The sequence below is a fragment of the Ciconia boyciana genome, chromosome 2 (genome assembly GCF_034638445.1).
Source record: "Ciconia boyciana chromosome 2, ASM3463844v1, whole genome shotgun sequence".
NCBI lineage: Eukaryota > Metazoa > Chordata > Aves > Ciconiiformes > Ciconiidae > Ciconia > Ciconia boyciana.
This window is the reverse complement of record NC_132935.1, coordinates 94927083-94947694: the sequence shown is the minus strand read 5'-3', so window position 1 is coordinate 94947694 and position 20612 is coordinate 94927083. Positions and strand designations below refer to the sequence as shown.

Below are 20612 nucleotides of genomic sequence, written 5' to 3'. Positions count from 1 at the left end.
CATTGAATTCCAGAGAAATTGTTAACATGCAATTTTGGAGGGTTTTCCAAACCTTTTCTAATGTATCAGTCCAAGTGCACCAAGCCAATCACCTGACACGAAAGGAAAACCACCCTTGCAAAAATAAAATTTGTGGCTATTAAAAAAAGCCTTGTAAATCTCAGGGAGTCTTCACATAACACTGGAACATACTTTACTCAATGTTTGTTTTGCTTCCTCCAGCTCAGAGCTCCTCAGGTGAAAAGAAAAACAAAAGAAAAGCCCAGCATTAGCAAGCTTTCTGAGCCAGAGGTGAAGCTTAAAATGTTCAGAAAAGGATGTTGTAATGAAAAAGCACATAAAAAGAAACACATGAAGTGAACAGTTACCTTCCAAAAGGAAGGTGACAAGGTAGCAATAATGCTGCCCTTACTGGGGACAAACAACCAAAGAGGGCCAGAGTCTGAGTGGATGGCAAGGTGACATTGGACAAGTCACAACACTGAGCTGTGTCACAGTCTCCCCTTCTGTAAAACATGTCTAACAATACAGCTTTTATAAAAATTATTAAGGCATGCCACAGAAAAGCACTACGTAACAGCACCATTTTTATTACTGTTCAACACAGGGCATCTAAAAAGAACAACAAAAATTGGCTATGTTTCTTTCACTGAGGACAGCCAGAGGCAGTGTTCCTCTCAATTATGGTTTCTCCACATGCCTTAAAAAGCAAACAAAAAAACAACAAAACAACCAACCACCACCAAAAAAATCAATGGGTTCAAACAGAGGTTTCAGATGGATGCACTTCAGCAGCAGAAGAGGACACAGTGCTAGCATATCTATACATTAATACTTTCTCAAAGCTGTGACACCTACAACAAGTGGTCCAAGTCTGGACTGGTGCCAAAGCATCACGTCTTAAGGGTATTTGCATGACAGCCAACAGTGAGTGAGGAGTTTTCAGTAAGGTAGGACTCCACTGCAGGAAGCACAAAGTCTAGTAAGGCTAAGGAATAGTGGAAGAGGAATGCAAGGTCTTGGGAAAACATTGGTCTTCCATATAGCCCTTTCAAGCCATCAAACTTTACAGCTTATCTTGAGGTTTTTCAGTTGACGTGTCCTTAAAAGAACAAAACCAAAACCCACTCTAATTTCATTTAGGAAAAAAAAAACCCAAACAACAAAAAAAAGGTCAGTGTGATTCCTCACACCTTTTCTCTGTTCCCGTTCCAGCTGCTACTGTGTCTTAATCTTCAGCTGTCAAGACACGGGTACTCCATCATTTTTATTCCCCATTTCCACCAGAGCTTAACTCCTCATACTTATTCCTAACACAGAATTTTACTCCAATCCCACCCTTAGCCTCACCATGACTCCTCATCATGCTTTTCTGCTCTCCCAGAGGAAGACTTCAGCTTCCATTTCACACCTCTGCAGACATGGCAAGCAAGTCCATATGCTGGATTATCCAAACTAAAACTGTCATTCTACAAGAACAGGCTGGGAGTTGAGCAAGAAAATCAAAGTGAATGGACCAGGTCGCAGGCCCTCAACAGAGGACTTCAATCACCTGTCAAACACCTTTTCTGTTCAAGGTATGTGTCCTGAACCAGGAGTAAAGCAATGCCTGGGACAAATCCTAGCCCTCCAAATTCAGTGTCTTGCACAAGTCTTCCACAGGTAGTGGAGAAGAGAGCTGATGAGCAGGTATCTCCCCTGCTGTCACACTTCCTTGACACAGTTTCCTCAGCTGTGGTTTGAAAATCATCTTGGGGTTGTCCTTCAGCTTCCAGCATACTTGCTGCAATTACTCCCTTCTGCTATGAAGCCTTTTGGGTGTCTCCAGGGAGCCTGGGAAGGCCCTGCCAGCTCTGTATTCACAAACGTGCAGAACACATAAAAGAAATTACAGATTCAATGCCCCTTAGTTCACCTTCCTTAAACTCCACCTGTGAATTGTACAGTCACAGAGCTTTTCCCTAACTTAAGGTGTACGCATTTTTCTTCAAGCCCCATGAGAAGAGAGATAATGAAAGAGAGATGGGAGTAAAGCAGCAAAAAGGTCACTGTAGGGGAGCTCTAGCTTTTCAAATTTGAGCCTTTCAAGGAAAGAGTTGCTGATTTTCTCTTCCTGCAGAATATCATAAGGCAGCAAGAAGGTCATTGTAGGGGAACACTGGCTTTTTCAAAGTTGAGCCTTTCAAGGAAAGAATTAATGATTTTGTCTTACTGCTGAGTATCAACACCTGCAGGTGTGGTGGAAAGCACAGAAGACAAGAGGCTGTCTGTTGAAAATAAGTGAAGTAAAGGATCTGCATTTTTTTGCATGATTGCGACTGTGTTTCCACCTCTAAGAATGATTAGTCTACGAAAACAATACCAACCTGATCTCACGCTCTGGTCATGCCTGTTGCAAGCTGGGCATGGCTGCTGTTCCTTCCCTTTCCCTGACAACTTTTAAAACCCATGGCCAATTTAATGAAGAACACCAGATGGGGGGAGGTCTCTGATGGCTGTTAAAAAATTTGATCTAATTATTAACCCATGAAGAACAGGCAAGAACATGAGACCATTCTCTGTCTGACATCGAGAGCGCACAGGGGTCTCTAGGAAATGACCAGTTGCACTACTGCAACTGCTCCTAAACTTGGTTTAGGATGACCCGAGTTTCCATCTGTCTCATCTTCTAATTGCACGCCCTCTTGTTTTTAAACAGCATTTTCTTAAAAGTATCCGGTAGAAAACTCCAGGGCAATGCCAGTGTTTATGAATGGTCTGTAACGTAACAACAACAACAAAAATCTGTTACCAGTGATGTGTATGTAAAAGTTATGCCCACTGACGATCTTTCATACTCCCGTACTCTCCCTCCCCTGTTTGCAAGACTTAGTGCTTCTGTGACAGCCACAAAGATGACAAATACAGAACTACTGATGGGGCACCACAAAAATCACTTTATTTGCTTTTCACTGAATTACAGTCATATAATATTGAGTGCTTCTTTCTCTCCATCCCAGGATGTACAGGTTTGCTTCCACTGAGATTATTTTGTATTGATTAACAGTAGAGAATCAGAAACAGCACAAATTATACTTTTTTGAGCTAGAAGCAACTCCGCTCAGCATCATATGCTTCCAAAACAAAGCAGCAGCTTGTTCCTTGTCCCACTAGGACAGCAGCTCATAGGGTCACATTTAAAGAAACTCAGATACTCACCAGTGCATCACACACATCACCTGGGTACTATTATAAAACAAAAAATCCACATACATGGCATAGAACAACTTAGGAAATCTACAGAGGATGGTACATTTGTCTACTGTTTGCTTACAGCTCCTCCAATCAGCCATATGCAGGACATGGCAAATGTTTATGCGCAGTCTGCTCCACTTCACTATTGATGTGTGAAAGCTGATAGCAACATAGGAAAATAACTTTTGTTTAAAACTACTGTATGATTAAGTGCATCTTCAGATGGCTTAAGTGAACTCCAGCTTCCTGTTCTGGAGTGGCTCTAGTAAATGCCAACTTTCTTTGTTCCTACTGCTCATGTGTCTATGACGTGCAAGAGCTGCAATCCAGTTAAGTTATTAAATCTCCTCTGAACGTGGCCAGAACCTCAGATGGCAAGGAACCATACAAATAAATAAGTAACCACAAGAGGGCAGACACAGGACAATATGCCCCTCATGAGCAGAGAACCCTAGAGAAAATAACCTCTCCTTTATAAGATAAACGGCCAGCTCTTATTAAATAAAGAAAAATAGCAGCAGCAAGTGACAACACAGGTAGAGTACAGTTTTCCTTTCTAAGATCACTGGCTTTTATTCAATAAGAAGATAAATCAATTTAGCACTTGTGAAAGTGAGTAATTCTGCCCGTCTTGATTGTGATACGATGGGTTCTAATACAGTAGAAGAGATATCTTGGCAATTATAGTTTCTGCTGTGAGCCATACAGTAGTATTGTATTAATATATTTCCCTGAGATGAAAAAAGGAGTCCAAGTCAGGAGTTTACCTTTGACTGTGTGCTGGTTTTGGCTGGTGTAGAGTTAATTTTCTTCATAGTAACTAGGATGAGGATTTGTGCTGAAAACAATGTTGATAATACAGGGATGTGTTAGTTATTGCTGAGCAGTGCTTACACAGAGTCAAGGCCTTTTCTGCTCCTCACCCCACCCCACCCCACCAGCAAGGAGGCTGGGGGTGCACAAGAAGCTGGGAGGGGACACGGCTGGGACAGCTGACCCCAACTGACCACAGGGATATCCCAAACCATAGGACATCATGCTCAGCATATAAAGCTGGGGGAAGAAGAAGGAAGGGGGGGACATTAGGAGTGATGGTGTTTGTCTTCCCAAGTCACCATTATGTGTGATGGAGCCCTGCTTTCCTGGAGATGGCTGAACACCTGCCTGCTGATGGCAAGTAGTGGATGAATTCCTTGCTTTGCTTTGCTTGTGTGCGTGGCTTTTGCTTTACCTATTAAGCTGTCTTTATCTCAACTCACGAGTTTTCTTTTTACTCTTCCGATTCTCTCCTCCATCCCATCAGGGGGGAGTGAGCGAGCGGCTGTGTGGTGCTTAGTTGCTGGCTGGGGTTAAACCATGACAGCCCGCCAATTTTGAAACATGCTAAGCAAGTCTAAACTAGTATGAGAAAAGGATTCCCCTCACTGTACTACTTCTTTTGGAATAATTCATTAGCTAAATACTTTTCAACCCATACAGCCAAAGATTAAGTCCTAACTGGAGTCTCTTGCCTTATTTAAATGGATCCTACTCACTTTTCTTCTATTATAATCCCTACTGCTATTTTGCATCAATCACTGTTCTAAAAAAAAAACCCCTCAGTAAATCCACTTTAATTTTTTTTTTTAAATTACAATGCTCTGAATTACAATGTCAGTGACAATCTCTGTCATTAGCATAAAGGAAACTGGTACTTTTGAATGAGCAACTCAAATTTCCGGGCTGGAAGAAACATTCTTCCGTTACTTTTTTCTGTCTTCTCACAATTTTAAGATAAAGAGGAGATAAAAGTTATTGCTCATTGCAGGATGAGGAGCTGAAGAGCTCTAAAACTGTAGCCACCAGCTTACAGGCTTTTTGCTGGGATTTTTTTTTCTTCTTTTTTCTTGATAAAGCCAACATTTTGACCCAGAGAATACAGAACTTCCTAAGATTTTCAAATATTCACCTAAAGTTTTTCAATAATCCAAATGCCCTGAAAAGCAAGGAAACAAACAAGCCCTTTCCCCCCTCCACTCTCCATTTGGCCAAAAAGAAAATAGGTACGAGATGACTTCCGCGGTTACCTCTTAAATTCCATTTGTTGTTACATACAAAAGTTTCCTGGGACTCTGCCAGAATATTTAGGATCAAACTTATTACTGATGCTCACCGCATAGTCATCAGACTACATAATTTATGACATCCTTTCTGTTCAGGAAAAAGGAGACATTGCTTTAATATCGATTAGTAATCTGTCACTGTTATTTACATGGGGGAAAAGTGTTAATAAAGGCTGGCATTTTTCCCTGATTCATTTCAGGTGCAGCAACAGATCCCACTCAAAACTGGCTGGTATGCTGCCTGGAACGGGCTGTCTCCTCTCTGTAGCTGTGCTGCGGATGCCTTCCAGCAGCACGGAGGTGCCAAACCTGTTCTAGACTCTTTCCTTCCTTCTGGAAACATGATTATCCTTCACAGCATAATCACCACCTTCTAAACATCTTTTTATTTGTGTTTTGTAGGTTTTATCCGCTCTACTGCTCGTAGACACTGCCTGTTTATGAACGCTGAACAGGAAAGCAAATTTGGGTATCTGAAGATGAAGCCCAAGCAAAATTGAAGCTAAGTTATTCTTTGCAATACAAGCCAAAACAGCACCAGTGGAACCGACTTACATACTTTTACAAATCTAGAGTTTATAACAACATGAAAGGTTATTCTGTTGGCAGGCAGTAAGGACAGAGAAGTGGCGGCCAAACTCCAGCTCTTGAGCCGTTCTGTGTTTGCTTATACGTAATTCAAACAAAGGTCCCCAGCCAAGGCTCGCCTGCCTGGTCAGCAGTGGATCAGTATGCACTGGCACACAGACAGCTTGGGCAATCCGATCTTCTCAGCCTCCGGCCGAAATGAGCCATGAGAGGCTGGTGCCACTGGCTCAGCCTGGACTGCTGCCACAACTGGGCCGTCATCCCTGGAAAGCCACTGCTCTCTCTCAACTATGAGACACACTCAGGTTTCCCTTCCCCACTTGTTGCCATCTAAAGACTGAACTGGAGACTCTGATAAATGGTACAGAGTTGGGAAGGCTGACCACCCATACCCTGCTACTGGTTTGATATTTTCTTAATACAATAGCAGAGCAGAGAGGGAGGCAGGCACGTGTTCAGCCTCCAGCAGTCACACAGGAGACCTGCGTTCACCCATTCCTCTCACCAACTAGAAATCTGAAAGACAAGAAATGATGCACAATAGAAACACCCTAACCGAAACCTCCCCCTCCAGAAATGAGAAATCAAGTTTGTATTTGCGATCTAGTGAAGAGAAATACTTGGCAAAATGCTTTATCTAATCTCAGCTGAACTGAAACTATCTCAACTGAGCTTTGTGTAGTAGAGTCAGGAACAGTTAGAGACATGCTGTCATGGTTTAACCCCAGCTGGCCACTATGCCCCACACAGCCGCTCGCTCACTCCCCCTTGGTGGGATGGGGGAGAGAATCGGAAGAGTAAAAGTGAGAAAACTCGTGGGTTGAGATAAAGACAGTTTAATAGGTAAAGCAAAAGATACACGCACAAGCAAAGCAAAACAAGGAATTCATCCACTAATTCCCATGGGCAGGCAGGTGTTCAGCCACCTCCAGGAAAGCAGGGCTCCATCTCACGTAACGGTTACTTGGGAAGACAAACACCATCACTCTGAATGTCCCCCTCTTCCTTCTTCTTCCCCCAGCTTTTTATGCTGAGCATGATGTCCTATGGCATGGGATATCCCTTCGGTCAGTTGGGGTCAGCTGTCCCAGCCGTGTCCCCTCCCAGCTTCTTGTGCACCCCCAGCCTCCTCGCTGGTGGGGTGGGGTGAGGAGCAGAAAAGGCCTTGACTCTGTGTAAGCACTGCTCAGCAGTAACTAACACATCCCTGTATTGTCAACACTGTTTTCAGCACAAATCCAAAACAGAGCCCCATGCTAGCTACTGTGAAGAAAATTAACTCTATCCCAGCCAAAACCAGCACACATGCCTGTAAGATCTCTTCTTCACCCCCAGCTAGGTAGTCCTGATAAATGTCCTGGGAACAGCAAAATTGTATATTGCAACACAACAAAAAAACCTACAGGGTATCCTAGCCTGATGAGGAATTATATTAGGCTCATTGGACCAACTCCTGGCTGATTAAAAACATTCAGCATTCATCACATAACAGTGTAGTAATTCAATAGTATTATTTAGCTGTATTTTCATTTGCATAAATAAAGCCAAAGGAAACACCTTCTCTGTGCTATAAATTGTTGCTCTTCAAGGTTTTTGAGAGTAGCACTTTCTTTTACTTGGGAGCTGCTTAATAAACTACATCCATCATTATTTAGCCTTCTCTTGTGTGTGGTGCTCTAGTCCTCCTGCTGGATCCCAAGGAGACAAATCATAGTGAATTACTAAACCTTTAATTTACTTTTGATTAAAAAAAACTAAAGGGAAGGAGAGGCAATACATACACACAGGCAAACTGCTTCAAAGGCAACAGAAAATTTGGAAGATGCAACTGAACATTCTGCCACCTCTTTTTTTCTTTTTCAGATTCCAAATAGACTAAAATCAACTTCGCATATACTAGGGAGAAGCTTTCATTTGCTGGATGGAAAGATGTACGACGCACCAGTCAGTCAAATAACAACTCTTTCTGGTTTCAAGGTTAGTGTTAGACTGAGTTAACCCTTTTTCACAGACATTTTTGTGCAGGAGAAAATGAAGCATAAAGACAAAGTAGTTTCCTAAATTGTGAAGATAAGGAACATAAATTCCAAGTAAAAATGTAGTCTTGCACCATGAAAGGGAAATTATCCTCTAAATCCATTGACAGTACTACTCTGACAGTCAGCTGGCAAAATCATACAGAGCCACAAACTCAAAAGGCCATCCAAGTTCTGTAATAACTACTTACTTCAAGATTCAATCCTATACTTATTCTCCCACAAAATACCCCTGTAAATAACTAACACATTCCCCGGAAATAGGTGTAATAGAATTGTCGTATAACGGAATACTGTATTTGTTCATTCTACACAAACACATACAGATTGGGAGTAAGCTTCTATTAATTCTGTTGAAGAACACCAACTCTAACATACATAATGAATCTGTCAAAGGTAATAAAATCAGAGAAAGCAACATTTCAAAAATTTTATGGGTTCCTTCTGGATGAAATACTTGATGAAAAAACAGTTTTAAAAATAGAGCTGTAAATTAAGTAGGAGACAACAAGCACATTATCTTGACAAGGAAAAGGGAAGGGTGGAGAAAAGGTATAACTTTATAACACAACACACACATCAGACCTGGTGGTGTAGCCACGGGTAACAGAACAAGAGAAACAAATAACAAATAAAACAACGTGCCCTTTGATTGACTGGACCATCACCTCTGTGCAACTCACTTCTGTGTTTTGGTTTACTTATCAAGGCAAGACCAAGACTTACTTCCAGTAAGTTCAAAAGAAACCAAACCAAAACCAAACCCAAAAGGCAATCTTCATCCAAAAGCAGGAAAGAAACTCTCTCCAATTTCTTCTTCAAGTAGGATGAAAGGAGATGGAAGAAATAGCTTTTCTATATAAGAGTCATTCTAATTTAAAAATATATGCTCTTAAGAAACTTGAACCTGCAAAGTCCTGAGAGTCCAGATCTAATCCTGCAAAAAACCTTAAAAGCACAAGCTACAGCCCAGCTCACATGTAAATATATAGCAGTGCTGTATCTATTCCCTTTGCTGGACTGGGATGCCTAGCAAGCCACCACTTAGGTTTATGATCATGAAGGAGGCTGGCACTAACTGTTAGTCTGAAGATGCTGAGAAAGCAGCTGATATTTCTGCTGTCGCTGGCTATGGGCAATTCCTTTTCAGCCAAGAGATGTGGTAGTCAACTAAGGACAGCTAACTGCCCCCCCACACCCCTCAACTTACATGTCTGGGCCTTTATATGAACTATTCAAAGGTTAAAAGTCAAGCACAGGCTTAACTGTTTTGCTGGTAGCCACCCAGGTGACTACAATCACAGCTCCTCTCCTTGTACAGACAGGCTGGATCACCACAGATTTTTAGGGAAAATCAGGTCCTCTGCCCTATTACTTATTCCCTTTTAAACAGGTCAGCATTGTCTTAGGTACACACTTCCCTGGATGTGCCACGTACATACATTTGTGGGTATCTATATGAAATGCTGCAGCATACAGATAAAAATTCAATCCCATCTTTCTCCAAAAGCCTACAACCCCAGCTCCAGCTCCATGTTTGACTGGCCAAAGCAAAATTTCAGTGGCTGCCAGCTCAACAGAGTATCTCTCAAATTAGCCAGCTGTGACAATCAGTTTTTCTGTACATACTGGGGGGGGGGAATTGGTGGTGGAGAAAACCACACACACACATAAAAATCAAAAGAGGCCAGATTTGTCTCACTCCATATTTATTTGGTCACTGATTTGTCTTATTTGCCTCACTCTGTGTTTATTTTTTATACATACAGACACACAAATATATGCATATGTATGCATGTGCAAATGTACATCACTAGGATGAATTGAGACAAAGGTGACCCAGGAACTGAGATATAAAGCTTGGATTCAACTCCAGTTTCTGCCACAGGCAGCTTCTGAGACCCTTGGGAAGTCACTCAAACTCAGATGCTTCCTAATTTCCCATTAATTTAATTTAATCTGAGACATTGCCTCTTTGTGGGATATTCACTTTACCTTCCAGTACGTGCCTAAATTAGGAGACCAGGCTCCCCCTGCAGCCAGTCACAGAAAGAGGCTGCCCAGCAGACTGATCCAGAAAACAAGGTCCATACATTCAAAACACAGTGGAAGACCTTCTTTCTCTATTGAATGTATAGGGACTGTAGGAAAGCTAACTTTAACTAAGGCAGCTAAAGTCTGTCTGCAGTGTGCATGTGTGTCAGCCTCCTGTGCACTTTAGTTCCAGCCCATAAAAGAGGAATGATGACACTTCGCTCTCATAGTGGTCTCAGGAGAATAAGCACAGGAAAGGCTGGGAGACATCAAGGTACTGCGGTGATGTGGTTGCATAGGAGACAGACAGTGACCTAAAAAGAACAGATTTTAACCCCGAGAGGTTTGTGATGGGGAGCTATGAAGCTTACGCAGCAGACTTGAATTGCTTTGGGTGTACTGTGTGGGAAGAACCAGCCCATCCAACAGTTTTACCTCATGTTCTTGGGAGGCTCCAGGTGCTCAAGACATCATTACCTCTGTAACTCCAATTTCACCTTGAAGAGTTGCAGGAACGTATTTTAAATGCATTATATTTACCCTTATACACTATATTCATATAGACACATACAGCGTTAACTATTTAAAGGCCCCCACAGAGAGCTGTTGGCATAGACAGAACATGGGTCTGCATACTATTTAAGCCACATGCACCATCTGCTCCAACATTTTAATGTAATTTACCAGGCAAGAGCTGAGCAGGAAAAAAACCTGCTAGATGAAAGATATTAAATTTCCCCTTCCCCAAAACACCCCCTGCTGCTTGATATATGAATCTAGCTCACCCATAACTAAAATTTGATTTAAGAAAATATTCATAAATTTAAAAAAAAAAAAAAAAAAAGTCCTGTGCCTGCAAGGTAACATTGACATAATTTTGCTGTTAACTACTAATCTGCTGCCCATGGAGAACTGTCCAAACTGACAATCCTTTTGCCAAAAACAAAACAAAAAGGAGTGGACACATTAAGAACTTAAAATTGTTACTTTGCCTCAGACAGCAATTTTGATGATCTTCAATAAATGAGTAGAGAAAGATTTATTTACTGCACCATTGAAGCCAAACAAGTTCTACATGTTAAGACTTGTATCTGGCTGAAGGTGGCAGCCCTGGGCCAAGTACTATTTAAATTTTGGAAATAAGTCCTGCAACTGATCTGTAAAAGGGCTTCCAAACGGGAAAGACTTACACTTCAAGAATCAGGTTTCACCAAGCGGTACACTAATGACAAATAAGCGTCCACCTTTTGAAACAAAAGCAATGATATGCAGAAGTTATGACAAATTCCTTTCGTCATGTTCAACAGTGCTCATAAAGACGTTTAGACAAGGTTAGCAACTTTTTCTTCATTAGAAGTACACACAAAATTAACAGGAAATACAGTACCAGGAAAACTACCTTTGCTATAAATTCAGGATATCTCACCAATTGGAAGATCAAGACTGCCCAGAAACTTTTAAAACTATAATTGTACGCAAACTGTTGGCAAAAAGTTCCCTCCATAGCCTTAGAATCATAGAATAGTTTGGGTTGGAAGGAACCTTTAAAGGTATCTAGTCCAACCCCCCTGCAATAAGCAGGGACATGTTGACCTTGATCAGGTTGCTCAGAGCCCCGTCCAACCTGACCATGAATGATTCCAGGGATGGGGCATCTATAGCTTCTCTGGGCAACCTGTTCCAGTGTTTCACCACCCTCATCGTAAAAAATTTCTTCCTTATATCTAATCTTAATCTACCCTCTTTTAGTTTAAAACCATTATCCCTTGTCCTATTGCAACAGGCCCTATTAAAAAGTCTGTCCCCATCTTTCTTATAAGCCCTCTTTAAGTATTGAAAGGCTGCAATAAGGTCTCCCCGGAGCCTTCTCTTCTCCAGGCTGAACCACCCCAAACTGGGCTTCAGCCTTACTGAAAGCCCAGTGCCAGCTCATTTCCTTGCTAATGCTATGACAATCTCCTACTATTCATGCTGGAAAGCTGACATTTCCTCTTCCAAACCCCTACACCATTCCCTACTACATACTACATCCAAGCTGAGAAGAAAAAAAAAAAAAAAAAAAAAAGGGATGTGGAAGGTAGAAAAATATACATACATACAGCAGGAAAGTCTTACCAACTCCTCTTACAGGTAGCCTAAACGCTAAATACAGCTGCCTTCATGATTCATAGTCTTAAGAAATGAGACCTCAGCCTGAGCTCCCACCCAGAGCTGAACAGGTGTCTGTGTGCCAGGATGTTTCAAACCACCAGCCAGTGATCAAAAGCAATCAATCAATCAATCAATCATCTCCAGTAGTCATTGTACCAAAACCTCCCTCCCTTCATTTTTCAACTCAAGGCTCATTAAAGGTCAACACAGCAAAATGAATATTAAGAATTATCAGAAACAGAAAAGAGAAGGCAAAGTCTTTATGCCAGTGTACAAAATCACTGTATACCCACAGCTTGCACATTACACACCGACCTCCCACAGCTGAAACCTGGAGAAGATGCGGGCAGGAGTGACCATGACTATCAGAACATATGGATCAGCTCCCACACAGGGAGCGACTGTCTGACCAGGACCCTTTGGCCTGGAAAGAAATCAGTGACAAGAGTTACAACTGAGATCTAAACAAATCCTGAGTGGCTTAAACAAGGAAAAAGAAACAGCTACTCACCATCTCTTCTCGCGTGAGAGAGAAGCTCTAACTGTAACTCTAACTTGTTGGTCAAAACAAAAAGGAAGTGATTCCTCATGCAAGTTAAGTTATGCAATTTCTTGCTACAAGACACTGCAGATAGTAAAGGTTTACTGGGACTCAAAAAGTGCTTCAACGAATGTAAGAAAATTCCACAATAACTACCGAAAGCAAAACGTACATTTTTCAGCTCAGGAAACGGACAGCTGCAGGAGCATATCAGGGAAGGATCAGCACAACCATGCCTGTTCTACTCATCTTTAGGCACCTGCTTGAGATGCCATCATGATACAGGGATACAGGGATTTCCTGGACTTTGGTTTGATCTGGTGTGCCACCCTTAGGTTATTTTCTTGCATACCTCAGGAGTTCAAAAACATAATGAGAAGTCTTACCAAAAAAATAGGGAATTCTCTTTTACAGTTTTGTTTTGTTTGTGTTTGTGGGTTGGTTTTTTGGTTTTTTTGGCAGGGGTGGCGCGCTTGTTTGGGGTTGTTTTGTTTTTAAATGATTGGGGTTTATAGTCTCTTGGTTTGGGGGTAAACTTTAGTCCAATTTTCTTGCTTCTGTCCCCAGCTAACATATTCTGCAACATTGAGCACTGAGAACATTGCCATTGATTTCAATCAGCAAAGGATCACACCCTAACTGCTTCCAATTTCACAGGTACTAAGCAACACTATGTGATCGCAGCATCTGAGTAAGCAACGTCCTGTATTCAAAGGTTTGAATCATATAACTCCATACAAACCTGGGAACTTCAGCAGCTACCAGTGAACACCAGCTTTGCAAATCTTGGATAACGAACTCTTGAAGCACAGAAATAAATACCTTACCTGCTGTTAATTGATATTAGCTCTACTGAACCACAAAATTTCCTTGTATCCTCATCATGGACCTAGAACTGAGAGTACTTGCCACTATACTGTAAAGTTTCTATATTTTTCCCAGTGTTAACCAGAACAAAAATAACTTTTCTTTGTATCAAAATTTGTACATAACTTTCCTATTAAAGTTATGTATTCAGGTACAGTTCAAGATGAAAAACAAAGCACACAAAAATGGAAAGTTAAACAGTACAATAAGTTAGATTTTATACTTCTTATTGGACATTGATTATAACAGTGATCTTCTACGTTCACATTATACCAAATAATTGCTCTAGTTTAGCACCATCAGCCTTAGGGGTACATGTAACATCATTCCTTACAATTCAGTGCATCTTTGCAGTAGTGCATATTTTTTCAACAATTAAATAAAAACACTGTCATAGGGTATATGTTTTTCTTTTAAAAATATAAACTATCACTGTTAGAAGAATATTCTCCATTTTGTTAGTAGTAGGAGACTTTCCTGAATGCAAACAACTCTTAAAAAAATACTCAAAAGCTGGACTGGCTTTAATGGAAATGGTACTTACAGTCTTTATCAAATTTTAATTGCTTATCCACACACCAAGACAACAGAAACCTTCCTTGTTGTTAACACAGAAAATCTGAATGGTTCGGAAGACTGGATCATTCCTGCTACCCAGTGAATGACTAAGAATGAGTCTGGCTGTCCCTCCGTGGGCAAATCCTGATCTGGTTTAACATTTTAAGAATGTGAAATTTCAAGGTTGAGATAAAGCACTATGGAAGTCCATGCACAATAAAGCAATGAGTTGCAACAAAAAGTGCTGTTTTGTTTTGTTGCCTCTCATATCTGGGTTCTTTATCACACCTGTGCTGTGGAGATCTATGTCAGAAACTAGAAATCTAGTTTGTTAAGAAGCATGCAGGAAAAAATAAAAGAAGTGCACAGAGACTCTTCACAGACCTCAAAAGGAAAAAAGAGCAGAGTAAGAAAGCAGGTAATGAAGAGTACTATCAATACATTTGAACACATTTGACAATTTTTCCCTGTAACCAATGCATTTCTATTTACATGTACTAAATATCTGTATCACATTCTATTTAAAAGTAGTTGAAATCAAAGAAAGGCTCCTTCCAAAACATAAGAAGGCATCAGAAAAATTCAATTGTCTTTCAGAAAATAACAACAAATTTAACGCTGATTGCACAGGGTATTAAAGCTACAATAGAATTCTTCACTCAAGACTAAAAAAATCTTAATATGATCTGTCAGTACCATCAAAATTTGCGGCATGAGGAGGTTAACCTCCAAGGAACTATAGTGAGGTTATTTGGGCAGGGAGTCGTCATAATTATAAGACCTGCCAGTCCAATAGAAACTTCTGCTGCCAACATAAAGAATCAGCTACTTAGGGCTAATGTCCTGGCGCCTTCGCAGCACAGACCTTGTCTTTTCATCCCTCCACAAGGCTTCTTCAGTTCTTCTGCATTTTTGTTCTGTTTCATATATATTCATATATGATTATATATATTTTCAACAAAACAAAAATGAAAAGAAAAAAAATAATAATCTGTGCTGAAGCATTCTGACTGTTTAAATTATATCCACCATAGATAACCAGGCATATCCACCTTCTGCTTTGAGTGACTGTTTCCAATTGCCTCACAAACCGGTCTTTTGTATCCAACCAACAATACACAAAAGAAAAGGACTTGAGGATTTGGAAGGTAAAAGCTCTCTTCCTTCCCCTTAGGAAAATATTGTCTTACAGAAGGAAAAGCAATGCTTGCCAGCAAACATTACATTTCAGAAATACATATTTTAATAGTCAATATCAAGCAAAAAATACCCTTAAAACAAAAATCCCAAACTGCAAGATACTAGAAATGTTATAGACTATATATATTAAAAAAATACAATTTCTGCAAACTCATCAGTTTCTTCTTCAGTTTTTAATCAGGAAGCTGTGCAGTACACCATGAAAAGATCTTTCTGCATTTGCCTGGTGAACTGGCACACCAAGAGTGAAATATTTCTTCAGCACCAGCTTAGCCAGCCAAAAAACGAGTAACATTTCTCTTTTTCATTCAGTCCTACTGAGCTGTTTTCTGGTGGAGCCCTTGAAGAAACTGAGACAGGAATGGGAAGTTTGCAGTGCCTATTCTAGACATCTGACAAAGAAGAGAGACATAGCATCTAGGTTTAGGCACCAGGGTTTACTCCCTCATCAGAGGGTGTAGGTCTGTGGTGTGAGTCAGTGCTCTGAGGCTAGATGCTTTCATGTTGGGCAATGGGATACTTATCTGTAGTTAAGGAATTTCATTATCAGTGAACAAATGGTGGGGATAAAAAACAAACAAACAAACAAACCCAAAACCACAACCTAGTGTTTTTCTGAGTAGTTCACCTCAATTTCTTTTGCCTGGAAATCTCCATTGACTGAAAATAACACTGCCTCCTATAAAGATGAACAGGCAGTATTCAGAACAAAAGGCACAAGGACAGAGCTATTGGGAAGTCACAGGCCTCCTTCCCAAGTTTGATGAAGATCCTGTTCCTTGCTGATCTGCACTGGTTTAAAATGGAAGGCTTTAAAACCAAAACTTTGGTGTTTCAAAGAAATTTAGGGGCATGGGACCAGAGTAATAAGTAATACCCATTGATTGTCGATACTGGAGGCATTAAGGATATGCTAAAGGTAAAAAAACCAAACTACTAAAAAACTCAAGTTGTTTAAATGTGGCATGGCTTTGGAAGGCACTTGAGTTCTGCTAGCAAATATTATGAAGGAGCTAGGAAAGAAAATTTTCACCTTCATCCTTCTCCACAGAGAGAACTTGGAGATTTTCAATTTCTGGACTTGTGGATTTTCAATTTTGGGCAAAAGTAGCTTTCTGCATAACACACTCAAAAAAAAAAAAAAAGGTTAGTAATAGCAAACTTGGCTTCACCATAAATAGATGCAAGTTGGCATGCCAGGAACCTACTGGGGTTTTAAATCATTGCAAAAGAGGATTAAAGAAGAGAATACTCAGAGCAGCAGTAGGCAGGGAAGACTGGTGTCTGACTGCTTACCTGACTGAAAATGTGAACTACCTTGTCCTCATTGTTACTTTAAACCAAATAAGCTAATTGTTAGCCAACACAATTATTAGCCACACTTTTTCCTCATTTGTGGTAAACAGATTCCAATGCTTCAATAAAATCATATTGAGATACATTAAGATACATATTGAGACTCAGCTTTTTTAGCCAAGTGTTTTTGCAGAACTGCTGGAGGGAGCAGAAAAACAAAACGGTGGCTACATAAAGTGCAATTCTCTCTAAATGAAGTGAAAAATGACTGGCGCTTCCATAACTGAGTTTGCACCCTTTACAAATATCTTGCTAATAAAGTGAAAGAATCTCTTTGTTTTCCTTGTTTTAATAATACAAGTCTAGAAGTAATTCAAAAGCTAGACTTGAGTTACTAAATTCATGAGTTCTTGCAAGATTAGAATTACAATGAGCAGTTAGGAGAGTTTTGGTGCAGAAGGGATATAATTTTGAAGACCATAATTCAGAAAGGTGAAGAAAAGCTGAGGCAGAGTAAATTGAAAACTTTGACTGCTGCAGAAACCATTGGTGTTTCATGCACATTCATTCACATACACACACAAATGCATACAGTAATTGAGGCCACAGTTTAGCTCTTCTCACACACATTAAGGAACCTAAACATAAGAACTGAGAAACATAAAAGCTTTTCAAGGAGAAAGCCTGGCCATTGGTGTGTTACATATGATGGAAATAATATTACACAGTAGTCTTTCACTTCTGAGACTGATCAGAAGCTGTATTATATTTACCACACCATGAACATAATAACATGAGAAAGAACATTAGCATAAACCATTAACCCATTGGGAGAAACTCTGGAAGGGGATTTATCTTTTTAAAAGGAAAATGATCACATTAAAAAACATGCAAACTTTGAGGAAAACAAGCAGTGCCAAGTAACTGGGGACAAAACTGAGCCATTCATAGTTATGATACTTGGACTTCAACAGAAAGAATTTTGAGCACATGAAAATACAACAATAGCTTAGGAAGCCAGCTGCAAAAAAAAAACAGCCCTGAGTGTAACTTGGCTATCTGAAAGCACACTTGTGAGAATTAAACAGATCATATCCCAAAAGGGTCCCATACCTAGCAAATAATACTGGAAGACACTTAACAACAGAGGTCTGAGCACATGCAGTCTGCCCTGCATTTACAAAGAATTGCCTATTCTCAGCTCATGAAAAAACAAGCATGTAAAGTTCTCTACATAAAAATAATCAGAAAAAACCCCACCAATTTCTCCTCTCCTTCTTTTGTACTTATGTGTAAGCTTTAGAAAGCAAAATTGTCAGGTGACATTGCTCTGCAATAATTTCAATTAAAATAAATTATGTCGCTCTTAATGCAGTTTACAACCTCATAAATAACCAACCTGAGGAGAAAAGAAGCAAAACAAAACCAAAAAGCAACCTACCATTTACCCAGCGACCAAATAGCAATATGAAAGTTATCACATTCCTCTTTCTATACTTTAAAGATACAGGAGCACTCTGATATTCCAAATATTAGGGGATGCTATTTGCTTACGATGATTTTAAATCATAACTATGAATGCACTTGACATCTCTTGGAAGAGAAAAAAACCTGCACACCTTAATTCGTCTGCTTCTCTTTTAAAGCTGACACCCGTCTGTCCCCTTACTGCACGAAATAAAAGGCAAGCTTTCCATTTGCAAGCTCCAGATCACTCGCTCAGTTGCTACCCTCAAATCACAGCATGCAAGGGCTGCATTCCACCTGAGGACTATTTGTGGCGGCTGCCATGAACAGAGATGTCTGCGCTCACCAGGGGAGAAGGGGACATTTCAGACTGTGAAGCTGATTGCACTGGACGTGTTTGCTAATAGACATGTCAATGAAGTAAAGGAGTTTCAGTACCTGAGTTAACTAGCTGTTGCTCCATGACCCCACAGCCCAGGACCTCCATCCATTCTCCTTGGAAGTTGATCTCCATCTCAAAGGAAGGGTGAGTAAACGGGAAGTAGCAGTCTACCCATCTGACTTGCAGTCCTGTAGCAGTGTTTAAAAAAATAAATAAATATGAAGGGTGTATGCTTAAAAGGCCATCCCTCCAACCATCTGTAAAACTTGCCCTTCAACTAATGACACCAATTACAGCAATCCAGAGAAAATAAATAGCAAACAAACTAATTTACAACAATTCTGCAAGGCGATAAATCTTAAAACTTGTGGGAAAAAATGACCATGTCTTTTCTAATATGAAAAACGCTTTGTGCAATTCAAGCACCCTTTGAAACCAAATCAATCATTTGTCAAACTCTAGCAACCACCTGGCATCGAACAAAAATGAGCCAAGATCATGGGAAAGTCAGTAATTTTATTATTCTTTGCACCAGGAAATTACTAACTGCTCCTCTCAGGAAAAGCTAAGTCTTTAATTTTTACTTAGTATTTTATGGATCAGATAGGCAAGTAATTTTTTTCATCAGAAGCTATTTATAATGCAAAGCTACTCTTTCTGTATATGTTTAAATATGAAAGTTAAAAACAGATATTAATACACACAAATATAAATATATACACAGAGTTGTACATTATTAAGGTACGCTATATACCAACACACAGAGAATACTCTGGACCCAGGAAACGAGAGTTTAACTTTGTGTGGATGTGAAGTGTTAAGAGAAAGGCACCACTGGGTAACTCCCCCTCCTCGCCAGCTGAAGCACCACTGCGCAGAGCGAGGAATACCCCGGCATCGAAGAGCAGCGGAGACAGAAGAGGGCAAGGTCTACAGTGCTGCCAAAAGCAGAGGTGTTGTCAAGGCCCTCATTATATTGATGAGTTTTAGTTCTTGTAATCATTTACACAAGCTTTCTTTCGCTAAAGAATTTTTTCTAGCCATTAGGTGTCAGGAAAAAAGAGTCTCGGAAACATGAACCATAAAAACTTGAAAGAGAATTGAACTGCAAATTCTGTGGGCTAATGCCTTAACCCCAAGCCCAACTTTCCCTTCGGTTAAGCCAAATGCTAATCAGCATTAGGATTATTACCAACCAGGCAGGTACAGTTTTGAAAATAAAGGGCACAGCAAAGGTTGTTTGCGTGATGGTAACTGGTAACACCCCTGATTTGATTTTTGGGCTTTTTTCGTTTTGTTTCATAAAGGGAACTTAAAACATGAAATTGCATGATTTATACTGAGAGTTATTCAAATGAAAACATTTTGTGTAGCCTCAAGGATTAGATTTTCTTTGATTACTTCTGAAACATCAAATGTGGCTACAGAAACAGAAACAATAAGTTACAACAAAAGTGTACATACATAGCCAAAACATAAATACCTAATAGTCAAAGGGAACTTTTCTTGATGCTTTGAACTTTCAAAAGGGAGAGGCAGGTTTCAAAACAAACACATTGCTACTTCTAGATTTTCTTTTCTCTCTTAAAAATCAACCTCAGGAAGTTATACGAATGATAAGAAAGCGTTCTGATAATTTTACACACAGAACTCAGAAAACTGGAAGTATTAGCAATTATACCATTCATAACTGTACTGTGACTTACAGCAATCACTTTATTGCTTTTTTGTTTGCATAACAATAAAAAAATTACATAGATGAAAAAAGTCATGTGTATACAACAGTACGGTGTGCGGAAAACATTTTTTTAATTTCCCGATCTTGGTACAAATGCTTTTTCAGTCCTAGGGCTGTACACCTCTGCATTCACTGTAAAGCCATGCACATATAAAATATCTTCATTTAACTAGGAAAATTTGCAACTGCAGCAAGAATGGCATTGAATATTCAAGTAGTTTCGTGTTCAGTAACAACATTCGGATAATGGTTTCTTTTTAATCCTCCGATTAATTCAAAATGAAGCTATGGGAAAAAGGATTTCTCTGCTTTTTGTTCTTAATTACAATAAATTTTAAAAGGTAAAAATGTGAATTTAAGTTCTTTTTTAATTTTTAATTTTAATGCATATTAGTATTTAAGAGGCATTTGTTTTAAG

General features: G+C 39.9%; 1 protein-coding gene across 3 annotated transcripts in view; it reads right to left on the bottom strand.

Moving 5' to 3' along the window:
• Positions 1-20612, bottom strand: part of FARS2 (phenylalanyl-tRNA synthetase 2, mitochondrial) — a 251353-nt gene that overhangs the window by 156687 nt on the left and 74054 nt on the right. For all 3 annotated transcript variants that reach the window (XM_072853239.1, XM_072853238.1, XM_072853240.1), the window contains one exon: positions 18513-18644. In XM_072853239.1, the coding sequence (XP_072709340.1) occupies positions 18513-18644 (132 nt within the window). The remainder of the gene's footprint in view (positions 1-18512; positions 18645-20612) is intronic.